Consider the following 18,438-nt stretch of genomic DNA (forward strand, 5'->3'; position numbering starts at 1 on the left):
TACTATGATCCTGATTTTACAGATGAGGAGAGGAAAGGAAACCTAGGAACATTTAGGTCAAAGTATGACAATTTTCAGTGAGCAATTTGAGATATCCATGCCTTTATTTCTCACAATAGTTTGTAGTATGTAACAACTTCTATGTCCAAAGTACAACTACTGGTATTTTCAGCAACCGCTGCAGATTTCTTGCATTTCTGCAAGCGTGACCCCAGGATTTCAACAGTTTCCACAGAAAATCAAGCAGCCACCTGTGGAAAATCTCTCCCCTTTCCTCCCACTCCCCTGTGAAATGACTCAGCAACTCGGTTGCAGACAAAAAGAACAAATGCCCTAATTTGTCCAGGATAGAATTAAACCTTCTTGAGCACAAGGTCACCCTCCTTTTTCTGTCTGTAATTCTCCACCTTATTCATTATGCAGCCTCCACGCCCTTTGATACACACCACTGTTGCATCTCTCCCCAGAGAGCAGAGTCCCAGTGAGAAAGTAATATTTGACCACTTAATTAAAAAAGATACCCTCATGAATTAATGCAAGTTTGAAGTGACACTGTACAGCTTTAAGCCTCCATTGTATGTTTAATTTCAGAATTATTTTTGTTTTTAAGAAGCAATGAAAACCAAAGCACATTACCACTCACCCATGTCCAGTCTTCTTGTTCAAGTCCCAGCTTCCCCCACCCCTGATCACACCTCAGCCCCTCCTCTAGGCTGCTGTCTCCCTGTTATGGCTCCCCACTCATTTTCTCTCCTTGTCCACCGAAGATCTCACCTTTTCTCCTCCCTGGTACAGCTGTTAGTCTACCTCCTGTTGAGCTTTTGTGGATACCTTACACTGTGTGATGACCTACAGGTGGACTGAAGAGTGTATAAACCTGTACAGATACTAAAGTTAGTGTTGCAGCTGGAAACCAAATCTTTAGCAAGTTGTTTCTTCTCTCTCTTGAAATTACTCTGTGATTCTAAGTCTCCGTCCCAGGCCTCTACCCTACTTCTAGTCAAGACACATTTCCCCTGCCAGCCCACTGCTGCTCAAAAGCAGGTTGAGTGAAGTGTCGTCAGTGCTGTAGAAAAGCTGGTCTATTCGGTTTAAAAAGAAAACAAAAAACCCTCCAAAAAATTCCTCAAGTACCAAACAACCCACCTTTCTTATTTCACTGTTAACCTAAAGAAAAACAACAATGTGACTTAAACAGATTTTGGGGTAGACATCTCACCTACCACTCAGCCAAATCCCACTTACTAGTCTCGGCCTGGCTTCAACTTTTGGAGTTTGATCAAACTCTGAACAAACTGAACAAGCAGAGGAAAATGCTCATGGGATGGAAATTTTTTTTTATACAAAGTCAGTTCACTTATCCACAATGTTGGGTAACAGCTACTAGACTTTCTAAAGATAGTGTGATTATCTAATAGATGAAAGAGCTTTTTAAAATTAGACTGATGTAGCTCTTTTTTTCCTTAAATATTGGTTCATGTGGAGAATCCGAGAAACCTGCTGATTCTTCAGGCTCCGTCTTGAAAATAATTACTTGTAACATTGCAAAATGAAGTTGAGTTTGCTAGATGTAAATTCTCATAGTCAATGCTACATATCTATGAATATTTACAAAATTGTTTCTGATGAAATACAAAAGCAATAAAGCAGACTACTGTATAGCTGCTAGCCAAAATGACTTTGAAAAACTGATGATAGTTTGGGTGAGATTCTGATATTCTTAGCAGCTTTGCAGCTTCTTAATCCCTGAGTAGTCCCATTAGCTTCAGAGAAATTATTTATGAAGCAAGGTGCTGCAGTTCATTACCAGTAAGGATATCAGAATCTTACTTAAGAAATAAAGAAGCAGGGGGGGAAGAAATAAAAAAAAGAGCTGTTAACTACAATTACCAGACTCCACTAGTAAGTCATTTTCTTGGACAGCATTCAATGTATTTAAAAAATTTTAGTTTATGATAAAGTCGCCAGTGGCACAAAAATTTATCTTAAAAAAAATAATCTATATTCCATTACATGGCCTAAGATCAATGTCACTGGCAAATAAATTGACATAGATTTGAACACTACTAGATCTACTGGAAAGCCATCCTTCTTCCAGGAAATGGTTATGTTATAAAAGCATAATCACACACACACGGACAGTGCCGTGTCGTGCTTTATTAGGTTGACGTAATTTTAAGAAAGACATTTTAATTGCTCCAACCAGGAACCTGGGTGTGAAAATGATGGTACATAAAACACAAAGTATAGTCATTTATATTTGCAAACTGTGAAACAGGCTCTTTATTAAGTGCAAGTAGCTATTAATGGGAAGATTAGACAGATACTGCAGAGGTAAGGGAAGGATGATACAAGTCCAGTATGTCTGTGAAGGCAGCAACGGGCAAGGGCAGCATACTGCGAGCTAACCAACACATGCTATCCAAAACTCCCTGGATTAACATTAAGAAGGTGCTTATCAAACTCTCTTCTGTCTTACTTTGCAGTGGTTTCTGCTATCCAAAGGGATTTTTTTTGTTTTGCTTCTTTCCCTGCATTAAATAATATGAAACTAAGAGAAGCATAGTCTCTTCCCCTATTACATGTCATGTTTTTCAAAGACCATGAATTAGCTTAACTTTCTTTAGTGCTTTATGCCACCTCAGATATGCCTTCAAGTACCTGGCTGTAATTCCTTGCAAGCACACTTGGTGTTTGTTACCAAGGAAAACCACACAAAGAAAGAGAAAAGAATTCCTCTCCCAGGATGTCTGTCTCCTAACAGCTGACTTAGAAGAACTCGTGGACTTAAAATAGGCATATGTCCAGGTGCTAACCCAAGACTTACATTTCCCTTCTGACAAAAAAGGTCAGTTTTGTCTCTCAGGGTCAGGTAGTTTCCTGACTTTCTCATCCAAATCCCAAAACTAAACTGGGGATATGGAATACCCGTAGACCTATGATTTTGCATCAAGCATCACATTTTACAGAATCCTACAATTACTCATTCAAGTGTGCAAACAAGCCTGCAGTGTCTCTCATTTGTTGCTCAGATGTAATTCTTACCACTGAGTTCCCTGCTGTACTTCTGATTAACCTTAGTCCATAGTACTGGTAAAAGCTTTGAGAATATGTCAAAGCACAATATTCCCTCAAGACACATGAATAATTCCAAAGAAAGATTAATAGTCTAAGAAAGGCCACAACTGTAAAGGAATGTTAATTCCAGTGAGACCAGATTCTGCACTGTCATTAAGTACTTTAAACACAAGCCCAATAACTTTGATATGGATTGTTCTTCCTTTCATGAAGGACTGAATTTGGTATGCTGGAGTTTAGCTGGTCAAAGTCCAGGCCTAATATAACGTTTACTGTCTGTTCTCAAAAAAGATACTTAGAGAAATGCTTTGACTTCAAACAACAGTAACAAATACATATTGAGAAACAGACTAATGAACACCCTTGTAATCTTCTTTAGCAATCTCTGAAACCCCTCCTGAAAAGGGATTTTGCTGTGACCTGCACATTTAGGACTGCCCACTGATTTACAGACTGAGGATGTATCTTCAGAGACTGTGTTCTGAAGCAGAAAATAACCCCACATATGTGGAGCCTCATGCCTGCAAGAAGGAGCTCTTCTGTTCAAGAGCCTGTGAGAGACCACGACAGGGTCTCCTTCAGACTTCCCAGCCATGGAAATACTTTTGCATGGGTCTAGTTCTATTGATGATTTTAGGCCTGGCAAACTTCTGGCTTCTTTAACTGCTAGAAGGGGACTATAAATCTTCAACATAATGACACTTCAGCAGAGACAGAGCACTGCTAAACATCCCTTTCTAGAAAAAGGAAAAAGCAGTTTATACCAAAACAAACAGGAGTCTATAGCTACAGGACCTACTATCTGCAGATTATCCCATGAACATGGTCTGAAAAATAAGCATTTTCACTTACAACTTATGGTGATGCCAAGTTCCACATTATGCTTCTTTGGTAGTTTTACATGAAACGTTCCACTGCTTGGTATAACTGATTCTATAAAAAAAATAAATATTTAAAAAGTTAGATAATTTATAAGGCATAGCAATTCCAAGTGCATGGGACTATACATGTAATCTGATGAAATCACATCAGCATCACAATTCACGGGCGAAACACAGGTGCTGAAGCGAAGGAAGTAGGACATACAAAGTGTGATTTATACCTCTATTGGTAATTTCATGGTAACTCAATTTTTTTAAGGTTTAACTGAATTTATGGATATTGCATGGGCCAGCAGCCAGCTGAGCCTGCAGGATTTTAGCTTGTATGCAATTTCTGAGAGCACACATGAAAATGTTAGTGCTGGCAGGTAACTTTTAATTAAAAGGACAGGAGATCAAGTCTTAAGGATTTTAGGCCTTTGTTGCTGAGGGTCTAACACATTTTTAACCGTCTGCTAAGGTAACTGCCATGGATTCCACATCTACTGGGAAGAATCAAAACATCACTAACGGAGAAGGGCCTGGTGCTGAGTGAGGCAAAACCCACTTGAACAAAGAACACTGTATTTGAATCCTGACTTTTGGCACCACAGCTAGCAAAAGTTTTGGCCTTGGCCTGAAAAGGAGTGACTGAAATTATGGCTATGCAAACATATAAGCACGTGTGTGGCAGGAGAGTCTAACCGTGAGTATGAGTCGACTGTCATGGGGCAAATGGGAGGAGCACAAACAAGTCAAGGGACTGAAACACATGTGACTTCAGGTTTATTTAAATGAGTTTCTCATGATTCAGTTTTATTATTTTTTAGTATTTCCATTCCTTTGCATATGAATGCACATATTGTATTTGGCTTTTTTGTTTTAACATTCTACTGGATGCACGCATACTAAAAGATTATACAGAATTACTCTAGCAACCTTTAGCCTACTTTTGACATTATGATTTACAATACCATTAACAGTAATTACACTATGCAAAATACAGCACCTCTGACACTGTCATGACTTCGAAGGAGCCACTGTCAGATGAACACAGAAATCTTAATTTTTTACTATTTACACAGTGGGGTAGTGCACATACATAATGTGTACTTGTTTGATTTACACAATTTGTGATTTTATAGGTGTATTCCATATGCTTAAACACATTACAGAAGAAAGGAAAGCCATTAGTAATAGTAAAGACTCACCAGCAACATTAACAATGATTTTTTTTCTAGCTTTTAGTAATTCAACTGCTCTTATTTATATATTTATATCCTGGTCTAGTGGAGGGTGTCCCTGCTCATGACAGGGGGGTTGGAACTAGATGGTCTTTAAGGTCCCTTCCAACCCAAACCATTCTATGATTCTATTTTATGTAGAACGTTGATTTGAGAGACAGTAAGTGGAACTCGTCGGGCCTTCTGCTTACCCACCCTTTTGTAATCCTTTTCTGGGTAGTAAAACATTTTACGAGCTGGCCTGTAGAGGATTTGTCTCAGCTCAGCAGAATATTTCTATCTCGGGGGAGAAAAATCTCAGGAAGTAACTCAGAGGAGGGACTGTCACCATCTCTTACTACAGGACCTGTCATTTCTATTTGCAACCTGAAGCATGCGGCAGGGCTACTTGAAATGAGAAAGCTGTCACACGTTTCAAACAGGTCACTTGAAAACTGCATGGTGTACATGTGAGAGGAAAGTCTCCACCTTGGATGCCTAACACTTGCAATGTACTTGGAATTTATTCCTTCGCTTTTCTTACCAGGCAGAATAACAGTATGTTCGTACCTGCAACATCAAATTCTATTTCCAAAGTGACCTTGTTGGTGATAGAGGAGTCTCTGAGCAGTTGATTGGCCTCATCAAATGTGCTGTCTTCCGTTGGGATACCGTTTATTGCCACTATTCTGTCTCCTATTTGCAGCACCCCACACCTTGGTACACAACAACACAAAACAATCATCAGATGTGCACGTCACCAGAATCAGCAATATCACACACATTCAACCTAACCCTGGAAGAGAAGCAAGGCACCGCAGCTCAACAGTCTACCCAGGCACCGAGGGGGACGGAAGCTGCTGCTGCTGCCCACCCTTTGCACCAAGACTCTACCAAGCACTTCCAGCATGGGTCATGCTCTCTAGGTGCTGGGACTCAAGAAGGGGGGCACAGCCTTCATGCCTCCACCCCACCTGTGGACATCACCTCTGATTCTGGGCTACGGGTCTTGTAGCCCTGCAAGGGCAGCTAGTACTTGCCTGTGCAACTACGGTTCCCATGCCATGATTAAAGACATACATATGCATAAAAGTTCAATTGAAATGCTGCAATGAAACCATTAGTAAGTCAAAACACTGGTATTCCCTAAGATTTGGTTCTGTACCAAAACTGAACAGAGCTGGATACGGCCTCCCCCCATGGCACACCGAATTACTACTATTTTGACTTCAGTGATGTCTCTGATTTTTTTCCTTTTTTTTTTTTCTTTTTTTCTTTTGCATGAATATAGATTCCAGTATCCTGCTGGAGGACTCTGGATGATAAAAGCACTGGTGCTTGTCATTCTTCTTACAGTTGATCAAGCATATGAAATGTCATTGTCAAAACAGAGGGTTTATTACTTGCCATGCTTCCACCGAGCAAGGCCCTGCAATTTATCACAGATCAAAAGCAACAAGCCCACAGTACCCCGAGGAACGCTCACCAAAACGTACTTAGCAGTCATCTGAAAGTACCTCACCTTTCTGCCGGACTGTCAGACTCGATATAGGAAATGAGAGGCGGAGAAGACAAGGTCTCAGTAGCAAACACGCTACCCTGGAGCTGTATCCCAAACCCTACTATGGGGTCAGCTGTCAGCACTACTTCTGTGGTTTCTGTGTGGACGACCTGCCCAGCCAAACCAACAGTGCTAGAGGCTAAAGACACTACAAAACAGAGCAGAGCAGGAGGAAAGACATTCATACACAGCAGAAATTTCATCGCACTCTGAGAAAATTGATCTGTACAATAAACCTAGTCAACAAAACATCTCTTTTTAAAGTCAATTTAGGCTAAAGCTTATAAATGATGCATAAACAGTTATAACATAGAAAACATCTGGTTGTATGGTATAAGGCAAAAATACAGTTCTTGCACTGAGTAAAATATTTGTGTTTGACACCCCCACCCCACAAACCCCAGAACATCCCCACGTTCTGTTTGCATTAGGTTTGAGGCGTGGATGAACAGAATTTTCACAGGAGCTCAGGGAATTGGAGGCACAAGCCCATCTGTTTTTTGCAGGCCGATTCCCACAGGCTCCTTTGAACGTCTCATGGCAATGCACTGTTGTTAGAAACAAAGCACATGGCCCAGGCTTGCCTGCAAGAAGTAAGGAAGCCTTCCTCTTGTACATGTTTACTACATGTCAGAAGTTTGTCAGGCTAACTGGGCAGTGTAAGCTGAACAAACCCCTTTGTTTTAACAACCAGTTTATCTCAAGAGACTGTGGATAAAAAGTTCTTAGGGTCTCTGAAAGCAACTGGGGAACCCTTCTGTGAGAAACACAGGCAGCTCCTTCTTCCCTCTTGATTTACTCCCTCTCTCTATTCCCACTCTTGTTCTGACTAGGCTGCATTACAGAACAAATCAAGATAAAACCAACACTGAGATTCAATGCAGTTTCCTGTGAAAGGAGGAGACTGCACCTTTGGTTCTCTGATCTAAGGGTCTACCCTCAAAGGGTAGATCTAAGAGCAGACCTAAGGGTCTATCGTATAACTGTTTGGATTCCACTAGTGACAGACTGCTGGCTTTCATTATGTCATACACAGAAAGCTACAGTTTTTCAATTCCTGCTCAGACCAGAAAGTAAAGTAATGGTACAGTATTGTAATGATACTCTTCCAATGGCCAGGATTCTGAATGTTTTCATGTAATAAATCTACTCTAATACATCTCCACCTTTAACTTCCTTCAAGACCAATTTCTGCCTGCAGTAGCTACTAAGTTCAAGGTTTATCCCAGGGATAGTTTAGTTCATGGTTTATCTGAGGGATTATTTTAATGTGGATTTTTTTTTTCCTTAGATGTGGAAGAAAATGAGGTGTTTTTTTTACATTATAGATAAAATTAGCACAGCCATACAAAGTTGTCAGAGGTTTATCAGTATTTTGCGCCCCTTGGGGCTACGAGCATTAGACTTTTGCTCTGAAATAGTAAGTATAAAATGTGATTAATGTGGTACAGTTGGCAATGACAATTCTATTACAAAAGTTTCACTTGCCAAAAAACTCATGAGTTTCAGTCTTCTCTCAGCAAAGCTCTTTTCAACTCTGAAAACATCTTTTCTAAATTACTGTGAACTCCCACTCATATCCTGTTTTCATTTCCCTTTGTAGGAATTGCGTATTATTTCACAATTCAATAGCTTCCTTCTTACTGTTTCTTTTATCTGCACCGAGTAAGACATGCTCATACCCAAATGCAAATACTAATACTCTGTTCTTAGAAATGGCCACCAGCTTTAGCATTTACTGCATGTGAGAAATAGGATTCTCCAGCCCTCAGCACTGCAAAGGCTAAACTAAGACTAAACCAGAGACTATATAATACCAGATCCCCTAACACACCTTCTGGAAATGTCTAAATTTAGGGCATCCAAGCTCAGAAAAATTCCATTCTCCCCTTCTTTGAGGTCATACAACAACTACTTGTTAGCTGTGTCTTTGTTTCCCATCGCTTACGTGTCCATTCCTCCTCTGTAGCAGGCATCTAGCTGATTCTGTGACATTCCTTTTCTAATACCCTCCAGGAATCTAAAGGACTTACAACATTTATTTCAACTTTCAGGACAGCTAAGGTTTTAATTCACACCGGGAAATCAAGTTACTTACTGATTGTGGGATTCAAAATTCACCCTGATATATATTTTGATGATGTGAACACTTAAAATTGACAATTAGGAACTCCTCCCATTCCCAAAGAAGATGAACCAGAAATGGGAACAAAAAAAAAGCAGAGATGAAAACACCCTTTCCAAATCATGTAACAACAGCTATTTGCTAAGCCTCTATAAAATGCCAGAGATGCACAAAACCATACTTAGAGCATGTTCAGTTTTGTAACTCAGCAATAACTGCAGCAAGAAATACTGCTATTTTTTTGACTGCTTGATGGATTCGCAGTTTTACAGGCCAGGTAGCAGCCCTACTGCTTTAAAAAGGAGGCATGTATGTATATGTGGTTCCACAGAACCCTGGCTGCTACTGCTAGGGGTACAGCTTAGCATACTTGTATAGTTTTCATCAAACCCTTAGCAATAGTCCTGGGGGCTGGTTTACTATATGCTCTGCAGTTATGCAAGTAACAATCTTGAATTTGAAGATTATGTACTTGTTACTTTCATTCCTGCAGCCATACAAAAAGTAGAGCAAGACTTATTTAAAGGTATGTATATGGATTATTAAGCCTTCAGTCTCCTGCTCTAATTTCTTGAGAAATTGCAAAATGTTCACTATTTCTCCTGGTAGCAGCTAGCTTGGATGTGCTGAGGAAGCAGCACTCATGCACATCTAAGACCCTCTCTAATTTCTACCAGACGTGCAGCCCTAGCAACTGTAATGTAAGCTGGTATAAAATTGTGTCTCACTTTCAAGTACTAATATGGAACTATTACAAAATACTTCAGGATGGACTTAAACTTCAACCAAATAATAATCTAATTGTTTCCACAATGAATACCATACCTAAACAAAACAAAACAAAACAACAGAGGAAGAATAAAAATGTAGAACAAGCAGCATAAATAAAGCATGTGACAGCAGGGTGTGCCTTCCATTTTTACAGCCACATGTTTGGAAAGATCTGTGTAACTAATGCAATGATTGCAAAATCATGGCCAAGAAAGTTGTAACACCCTGTACCATCACACTACATCATCATGAATTTTGGCACGATCACACTAAGTTTTGCAGATTTTCCTAAATAACTGCCAATGTAAACTTTACAGCACCCCTCACCAATACATCCTTTTCTTCCCAAATGACATCCTAAAAGACCTATTAAAAGTCGCATTAACGAAGTCCTCCAATGATCCATTGGATTAAAAAAAATAACAATCACTCAAACTAAGAAAGCATGCCATTCCTTTCCTGTGAAAAGGACAGCAGTTGATGCTACCTGGTTCACATGAGTCTCCCACAAAAGGAGAAGCACAAGGTTTTCCAAGCCCTGTTGATGGATGGTGGAAGGGTACTGGACCGGTCATTCTCTATCATTGTCATTTGTGGCACACTCAGCCCAGTGTGGGTTATGTTGGCTGTTACTGCAGTCACAAGTACGGGTGTAAGTCTACCAACAGCAGTAAGAAACTGTGTGGGCTGAAAAGCAAGCTGACAGAAAAGGAAAGTGAGCCTGGCTGGCCAGCCAACTCCGAGACAGGGTTGCCGATACAGTCATTGCTCGTAGCAAGGCACAGACTTACTCAATGATGGGGCCAGCTCCCCACATTTTGTAATGTTCTATAGCCAGATGTCACAATGGGAATGCAGATAAACTGCACTACAACAAAGCTTCATCCTAATTCCTCCTAATTAGAGACATGTTGAATAATAGCAGCCTGTCATAGCCAGGGCCTAATGACTTGAGGAATTTTTCATGTGGGCTGCAGTGCTTATGTGACTGTCCTACTTAAAACCAATGTCACTGGCCTTGTTTTGAGCCTTTGCAGGACAGCAAATTGCAGGGCAAGGCTTTCTTGAAGGAAAAATGTCTGAAATATATAACAACACAAGTAACAGCAGTCTCCAAGATCCATAATAGGATTAGCTTTCAGGATTAACAGTCCTTTGTTGGATGGGACAGCTGTAATACAGCACAACCGAAGAACTATTTTTGCATCCAGCATTATTTTACTATTCAAATCACTTAGTATCAGTGTAACATTACTACTGTTTCTCAGGTGGACATGAGGACCCTACTGATACCGTAAGCATAGATGAACACACTATCTCCCTGTAACCCAAAAGAATGCAGTAGAAGCTAACATGTCAACAGAGGAGTTGTGAAGAATGGCTGATCAGATTAAAAATCAAAAATGCAATTACAGGCAAATGTTACATAAAAAAATATTTGCTTTACAAAAGAAATAAGAGCAAGCAGGGAAAAAAAAACTCTGCAGAAAGCAAAACCTCAGTTCCTCTCTCAAATGTTTCATCTCAAGTCCATAGTGGCTGGCCTTGGTTGGAGGCTGCTGGTTTGCTCTGATTTTGCTATGACCACAGGAAATCTTTAATATGGCGCAGCAGCACCATAATATGCAGTAGCTCAGTTTTTCCAAAGTGGACCTGTGAGCATTATTAGCCAGAGCAGAAGATTTACAGAGCAGTTCTCACTTCCCTGCTCTGTAGGGCTGCTGAGGATCACAGGAAGACGGACAAGACCAAAGGAGAGACAGCACTTGCATGGAGTCTGGGAAACAACGTGCTGATACAGTTATACCCTCTGACCCAGTGAATACTTATCAACACGTGAAGTGGAACAGCCTGAAACATATCTACCCTTGAGTGGGAAACTACTGAATCTTGGGAAATTTAAGCACTGAATCCCAGTGAGTGGTCAGAGACAAGGCTATTCACTGTTACTTGTTGCTCTATCTCACAAGGATGACTGTACAGGTTACGGTGCAGACGTAAGCATTAAAACTACCAAGGAGGTACTGTGGCAAGCTCTTCTCCTTCTGTAATGTGATAGTTGGTTGAGCTTACCAGCAATCTGTTTTTGACTATTCAGCTATGATTTCTACTCCCTGATGGAAATGGAAAGAGTTGAAAAAGGAATCTGAAAATCACTTTAGTAACAGTATAACAAACTCTTCCAGGATTGTCTGAAGAAAACATTGCTTTAAACATTTGAGATGAGACAGTTAAGCTGCATGGCCTCATCTCATTTTAGCACTGGACAAATATTTTTACGCTGATGTTTCCCTGCATCTAACAGAAACTCCAATTGTTCTCTCTTCTGCCTAGTATATATATTAAGGTACTTTGCACCCTTTTCCTGTATCTTCCCCCTCATCCACCCATTCACTGCACATTTTGAGCAAACACTGTTACCACCTACAGGAGCTTTTGAAGTCCTTCTTTTTCATCCTCCGCCTCATCATTGTCCCACGTGGGCTGGTGGAGTAGAGGCTGCGAGGTAAGGTCCCCATGTTCAGGGAACTCAGGCTGTATGCACTCATGGAGGTAGGAGAGAAGGATGAAGACACCAAAGCTGCTGTAAGAAATCAAACACTTGGCATACAGCACTCAGTCTTCATGGAAGAGTGCAACACATGTCTGTAACTCATCAGTGGATAGAACAATGTGTATGATACAGAGGAATGGTTTGTGCATTCCCAATAACAAAGACATTAACCCACACAGGTGACCCTAGGTAAAAGTGAAGTCAGCATTTCATGAAAATACCTGCTGGAAGCTAACAAAGTACTGTAGATACATTCAGAGTACACAATTACAATCATAGTATACCAGTTATTTTAGGTGAAGCATGTTAAATTAAATTTTTCAACACATATCCATGAACCAATGCAGATCAGTATGTCTAGATACACTAATTTTAGAAATGCCTTTTTGTAGTAGGTGATTTCTGACAGAAGATTTGTAAGCAATGCTTTGCATTCAAAAATCATGCTTTATATATACTACTCAAATCTAATAGTCTACTCATATAGCAGAAGAGCTGATTCATTCAGAATTTTCAAGTTTTTTCCTGTCTACAGAGGTTGCTTTGTTAAAGAAAGGAAGAGGCATAAAATGTCAGAAATAACCTTGGCATGGCTATGAAAAAGTGTAGCATCCATAAAACTGAAACGGTTTTAGTGCCTGAAATGGGAAAAGTATGAGTGAAAGAAGAAGGGAAGGGAGAAAGAGGAGGAAGAAGAGGAGGAGAGAATACGTAAGTGTGGAACATTACGAAGGCTTTTTTGAGGAGGCGTTTTCTGGAATTTCAAGGCTGGCATCCTGCAATGGTCAGGGTGGTAGGTGTTATAATGGTGGTAGGTGAGTAGGCTGCTGTGGCTGGTGGCACACGAATCCCAGGTAAGTTGCCTGTCGCTTCTTTGAACCTTCACTGCCCGCATGAAGGAATGATGGAAAAATCAGAAAACAAAAGGACCAGAGAAAAGGAAAAAGTAACAGAGTTACACAAACAAACAAAAAAAGAAGTCCAAAACCGAAAATAAATTGAACATAAAATAAAATTAAATAATAAATAACCTGGTCTTGTCTTCTTACCAGGGTTTGCTAACTTGAGGAACTTGAGGAACAAAAAGAATATTTATTATCAGAATAAATGCTTCTGATTGTTTTTTTTCTGGTTTGTTTTCCTGTATTCAATTTTTAAAAGATTAGTACTGAATTAATTTCTAATCTCACTCTGGCTTTAGGAGCTAAGATTGCAAACTTCCTTAGAAAATACTAAGGTATTACACGACCACTAACTGAAGGTTAATAAGTCTCTGCTTGTGTTCATCTGCATTAAAAAGACCAACCACATACTATACATAGCACTGCCCAGAATGGAGATATTTACTTGCCAGTCATTTCAATGTACTGCATTGACAGTTTAATTTTGCTGCCATATATTGCTGGCATTACGCTATTCTGTGCCGCAAGCGACTTCTGTGGGCCAGCAGCAGAAAAACTCTATCCTGAAGCCTGGTTAATAAAGAAGTTCTTATTGATTAGTTGGACATGCAATTTCATGGAGTTTTTAAACTTGATCTTCAAAACTTTAAAATTATCCTTTTTTGAATGAAATTTGAGACCATATTTGAAAGTTATTTCTATGTATGGGGAATCTGGGATATGCCAAAAGTGAAGGTCAGTATTTACCAAGAAAATAGGAAGCATTTCAGTTGATGTGTCAAATGTTAAGGAAAATTATTGAAGTCATCCTTCATTAAATACAGCCTATTCGTCATTAAATTCAGCTTAGCTATGTCCTTGCCAAACTGTAGAGGAACATTTCAAACTAGGAATTTACTCACTAAATTTTGTCTTAAAACCACTGAGGGATTTACCTGTACTATAAAATGTAAGTTACAGCCTTTGGCCCATGAGCTGTATTACCTGGGTGTCTCTGCTACCTGCTTTATCTATAATGGCTGCAGACACATATGACCCCATGCTGGATTTAAACAGCAGCCAAAAATGTTGACTGTTCAGTTTGGACCTACACCTTGCATTCACATCTTACTCCATGAGACAAAATAAGGGGGAACAAGATAGCCACCAAAGTACACACCATAAAGTGTATATATGGCAAGCACGACACAGTGCCAGAAGAAAAGGTATCCTTAAGGTTCACTTCATATTACATAATGATCTGATAATTGTCTAAATATATTAACCTTCCTCTGACTCATATCAACACCTGTCAGTACAGTGAGGAGTCCACACCAAGGAAGGAAGAAGAAAAGGAGAGTATAGGGGTCTACCATGTCCACATGGCCTTGTGGGGTGGTGGGGACTCTGGAGGTCCTGGCACTGCCAGGCCTGGCCTTTGGGGTACCTCACTCACCCAGCACCAGTGCCAGCCACCTCAGAGACTTGGGAAAATCTCACGCCAGCCAGAAAAGTCCCAGAAACAGCGGCAGTAGCCTGAAATGGCCACAGGTGTCTTACAGACTTTTCATATTTTCTCAGATGAAACCATCTCTCTGATTACACACACAGACAGAAAGATTTCCAAACTTAAACTATGGTGTAAAAATTAAAATCTGATAAGAACAATGTGGCCAGGTGGATTTTCATTATTTTTACACTGCTGTAAGCCTTGTTTAATTAAAAAGACTGCTTCCAGCAGGAAATTATCTGGCAGTCATTGATTTTTTTTTTTTAATGTTTTATTTTCATGCTGACACTAGAGATAAAAATGTCCTACAAAGTGGTAAGGTACACAGATTCAGTTTGCTCAGCTTGTAGAAGGATAATCCTAACTCAACAGAAGTTCAGTAAAAGAAAATCCTATAGTGTGTAACCACAGTAATTTAGCCATAATTTCAGCTATTCCAACCCAAGGTTGCATAGAGAGAACATAAAACTAATGGAGCATCAAGAGAAATGAGTGTTAGCAGCACAGTGTACAGGAAAAAAAAACCATGAAAAAAACTGGATCTTTCGTAGTGCTCTTGTGATGGCTTTGTCTGGGATGGAGGTAATTTTCTTCACAGTAGCTGGTATGGGGCTATGGTTTGGATTTGCGCTGGAAACAGTGTTGATAACATAGGGATGTTTTTGTCCCTGCTGAGCGGTGCTTCCACAGAGTCAAGGCCTTTTCTGCACCAGCAAGTGGGTTGGGGGTGCATACGAAGCTGGGAGGGAACACAACCAGGACAGCTGACCCCAACTGACCAAAGGGATATTCCATACCACATGACGTCATGCTCGGCATATAAAACTGGGGGAACAAGGAGGAAGGGGGGGACATTTGAAGTTATGGCGTTTCTCTTCCTAAGTCCCTGTTATGCGTGATGGAGCCCTGCTTTCCTGGAGATGGCTGAACACCTGCCTGCCCATGGGAAGTGGTGAATTAATGCCTTGTTTTGCTCTGCTTGTTTGCATGGTTTTTGCTTTACCTTCTGGACTGTCCTTACTTCAACCAATGCGTTTTCTGATTTTTACTCTTCTGATTCTCTCCCACATCCCAGCGGGGGAGAGTGAGCGAGCAGTTGTGTGATGCTGAGCTGCTGGCTGGGGTAAAACCACAACAGCTCTCCACTTTATTTTAGGGGTAAAATGTTAATTTCTTTCATATACCTCCTTTCCTGTCCTTTGTAAATTCCTAACATGCTCCCAGAACACCACTAAATGAGCTCAACAGATACAGCCCTAATGACTCAGTTTATCCCAGATACATAAAGGGAGCTTTTCAAACTCTGCAGCATCTAGGCCATACCACACCTGATGAAAGGCTGCTTCCAAGAGGGTACTTGCTTCCATCATGCATGTTACGTCTTGAATTGGTTGTGATATTGGAGAAGCACCGCTTGGTGAGGGACTGGGAATGACTACACATCCCAGTTATTCTGCCTTACTTAAGAAAGCAACTTTATTACCTCAGGGAGATTTCTCCCTAAAAGATGAACTTATCTAGCTTTTGCAGATATTCTTGATGTGATTTCATAACAGTCAGTTCTTAAGTCCAACATGGCAAGAGCCTTGTTTTTTCTAAACATCTACACTGGGTCAAAGTGAGTAGCACATTAGCAGCATCAATTTGTTTTAAATGTTGGTTAAGAAACCAACTGCTCCAAGTAATACAAACACCTACACAAACCTTTGGCCCTGGTACTCATCTTCTCAAAAAAATCCCACTCTTCAAAGGTTCTTTAACCAGTCAAAAATTGTGTGACATGTTTGCTTCAAAAAAAGGCAAGATCCATCTGCAACATACTGTCATAAATGAAAAGACTGGAAATGTATTGCAAAATTTGGTCTCCATCTCTTTCTGCTTCTGCAGTATCACTTCCTGCTCCCTTGCCCTGCTAACGGGCTTAAGTAGAAAGGGGAAGAGGTGCAGCTCAATAATGGAAGAACATGGTATCACAAGGGTTATTTTTTTCTTCTCCCTGGTCTTGGAAAAACTAGTATCTCCTCAGGCATTAGTTCAATATTCACCACTCTGACAAACTGACCAGACCACCGCTTATCCGGGCAGAGCCTCCATCTCAGATAGATGTCCAAGAACATCTACCATCACTGACATTTCAGTATCACAGGCTCAGAAAATGGTACCACTGGTTCATACTGCAACATAAGTACTTGTTCTCTGTGTATTTGATAACCCTTGTTAATTCTTTGACATCCATCAACATGTAGTATTTCAGTATGAATTTATGAATGCTGTGAATTAGCCACTTTTTCAGAATTAGTTAGAAGACAAGACAGACAGCCCCCATCTTCAAATACTACAACATTTTATATGTATTCCATCTGAAAATTAAAAGCCATTCTCGTCAGCATATTAGTATGAAATAAATAACACAGTGAAAAAGGGCTGGGATCTAGAGAACTGTTTCCAAACAAACCTTTTTCATAAGCACTGATAATGAACTCATGAAACAATCTCAGAAGTACTTTAAAAGATAATGCCAATAAATAATAGTGCCATTAGCAAGAGAAAACAGTGTTTTTTCCAAGTATTTTAAGGGAGAACAGGTGTATTAATGAAGTGGTCGCAACAGACTATCAAGTCAAATTGCTGAAAAGAAGTTAGCCTGGCCCTTTCTTCCCCCTCTCATTTTAAGAAGGAATTCAGAGAATAATTTACTGAAGGACCTGGTTGCCTCCCCAGTGATTGCAACAGTAGAGTCAACAGGTGTCTTTATGTACATTTACAAGCGTGAGGAGCCATTTCTCAGTAAAACATTTCCCTCTCTATCCATAAGAATCTCAGAGGGTACATTAAGGCTGAGAGCTTCTCAGAAACTGCAGAAGCACAACCTGGGGAGCTGAAACAACATTTACAGACATAACTGCCACAATAGCTTCCTTGGCCATTTAGCAAGGGCTGGCAAAATAGAATACAAAAAAAGAGAGGGGTATTTGGTGCTACAGATCCTCTTACCGTGCTCTGGGCCTTTCAGCGCTAGCCGTGTCTGGTGGTGAGGAAGGATCTCAAGTTTGACATTATCTGCTGCATTAGCCAAAAACTGCGTTGCTTCTGCCAGCGTACAGTACTCCATGCTGGTGCCGTCAATGGACAGAATATGGTCTCCTACATGTAATGCACCACATCTACATAAAAGGGGAAAAACTCGGTATGATCAGGTATGCTCTTTGTTTGGAAAATGAGTTTTACTGCCTTCAAACTGGTCATGACAATTATAAGCGTGTTCTTTTTTTCGAGAGAGATTTGCGTTTTGTAGGCATTGTCACTGGTCAGACTTTATATCTATTAGTACAAACCTTAAAAACAATTCAGTTAATACAGTATATGCCAAGACATCACTCACAGAACTGGAATGGGGTAGCTGACTATAAAAATATGTGTGAATGGCAGCAGAATAAAATGAGAAGAGCTTAAGGAGACTCAAATAACTTGGTCACATATCCCTCACACAAGCACCCAGTTCATCATTTTTTGAGTTATAGTTTCAACATTTATTAGTACAAAAGCTGTAAATGATGATGAAATTATGCAGTAGTCAAACAAATAATGAAACCAGGGCTAGCATGGTGACTTGAGGAGTGGGGTGGGGAGGGGGCTATCTGCTAAATCTCGCTGCACTCAAGAGACTGGCTACTGGATGAGTTGAGAAATGCAAACACAGCAGTCAGCATCCCGACGTACCAGTCAAGTGGACAGCTCCTTTAATTGGTTACCCCCTGCGAAATGGGAAAAAACAGAGGGAGAAAATTAAAGCATCCTGCACCATTGAACTGGAGAACACCCCTGGATCAATGGCCGTCACTCTCATAGTTTCTACTGTACGAGACAGCCCACAG

General features: G+C 40.3%; 1 protein-coding gene across 1 annotated transcript in view; it reads right to left on the minus strand.

Moving 5' to 3' along the window:
• GRIP1 (glutamate receptor interacting protein 1) overlaps nt 1–18,438 on the minus strand; it is a gene marked incomplete at its 5' end in the record, with an annotated part of 81,087 nt that overhangs the window by 28,265 nt on the left and 34,384 nt on the right. Inside the window, 5 exons of the mRNA XM_010157364.1 lie at nt 3,931–4,011; nt 5,732–5,877; nt 6,684–6,870; nt 12,047–12,202; nt 17,558–17,727. Of these exons, the coding sequence (XP_010155666.1) occupies nt 3,931–4,011; nt 5,732–5,877; nt 6,684–6,870; nt 12,047–12,202; nt 17,558–17,727 (740 nt within the window). The remainder of the gene's footprint in view (nt 1–3,930; nt 4,012–5,731; nt 5,878–6,683; nt 6,871–12,046; nt 12,203–17,557; nt 17,728–18,438) is intronic.

This window comes from Eurypyga helias, unplaced genomic scaffold, assembly GCF_000690775.1.
Source record: "Eurypyga helias isolate BGI_N326 unplaced genomic scaffold, ASM69077v1 scaffold2438, whole genome shotgun sequence".
In the NCBI taxonomy this organism is placed as follows: Eukaryota; Metazoa; Chordata; class Aves; order Eurypygiformes; family Eurypygidae; genus Eurypyga; species Eurypyga helias.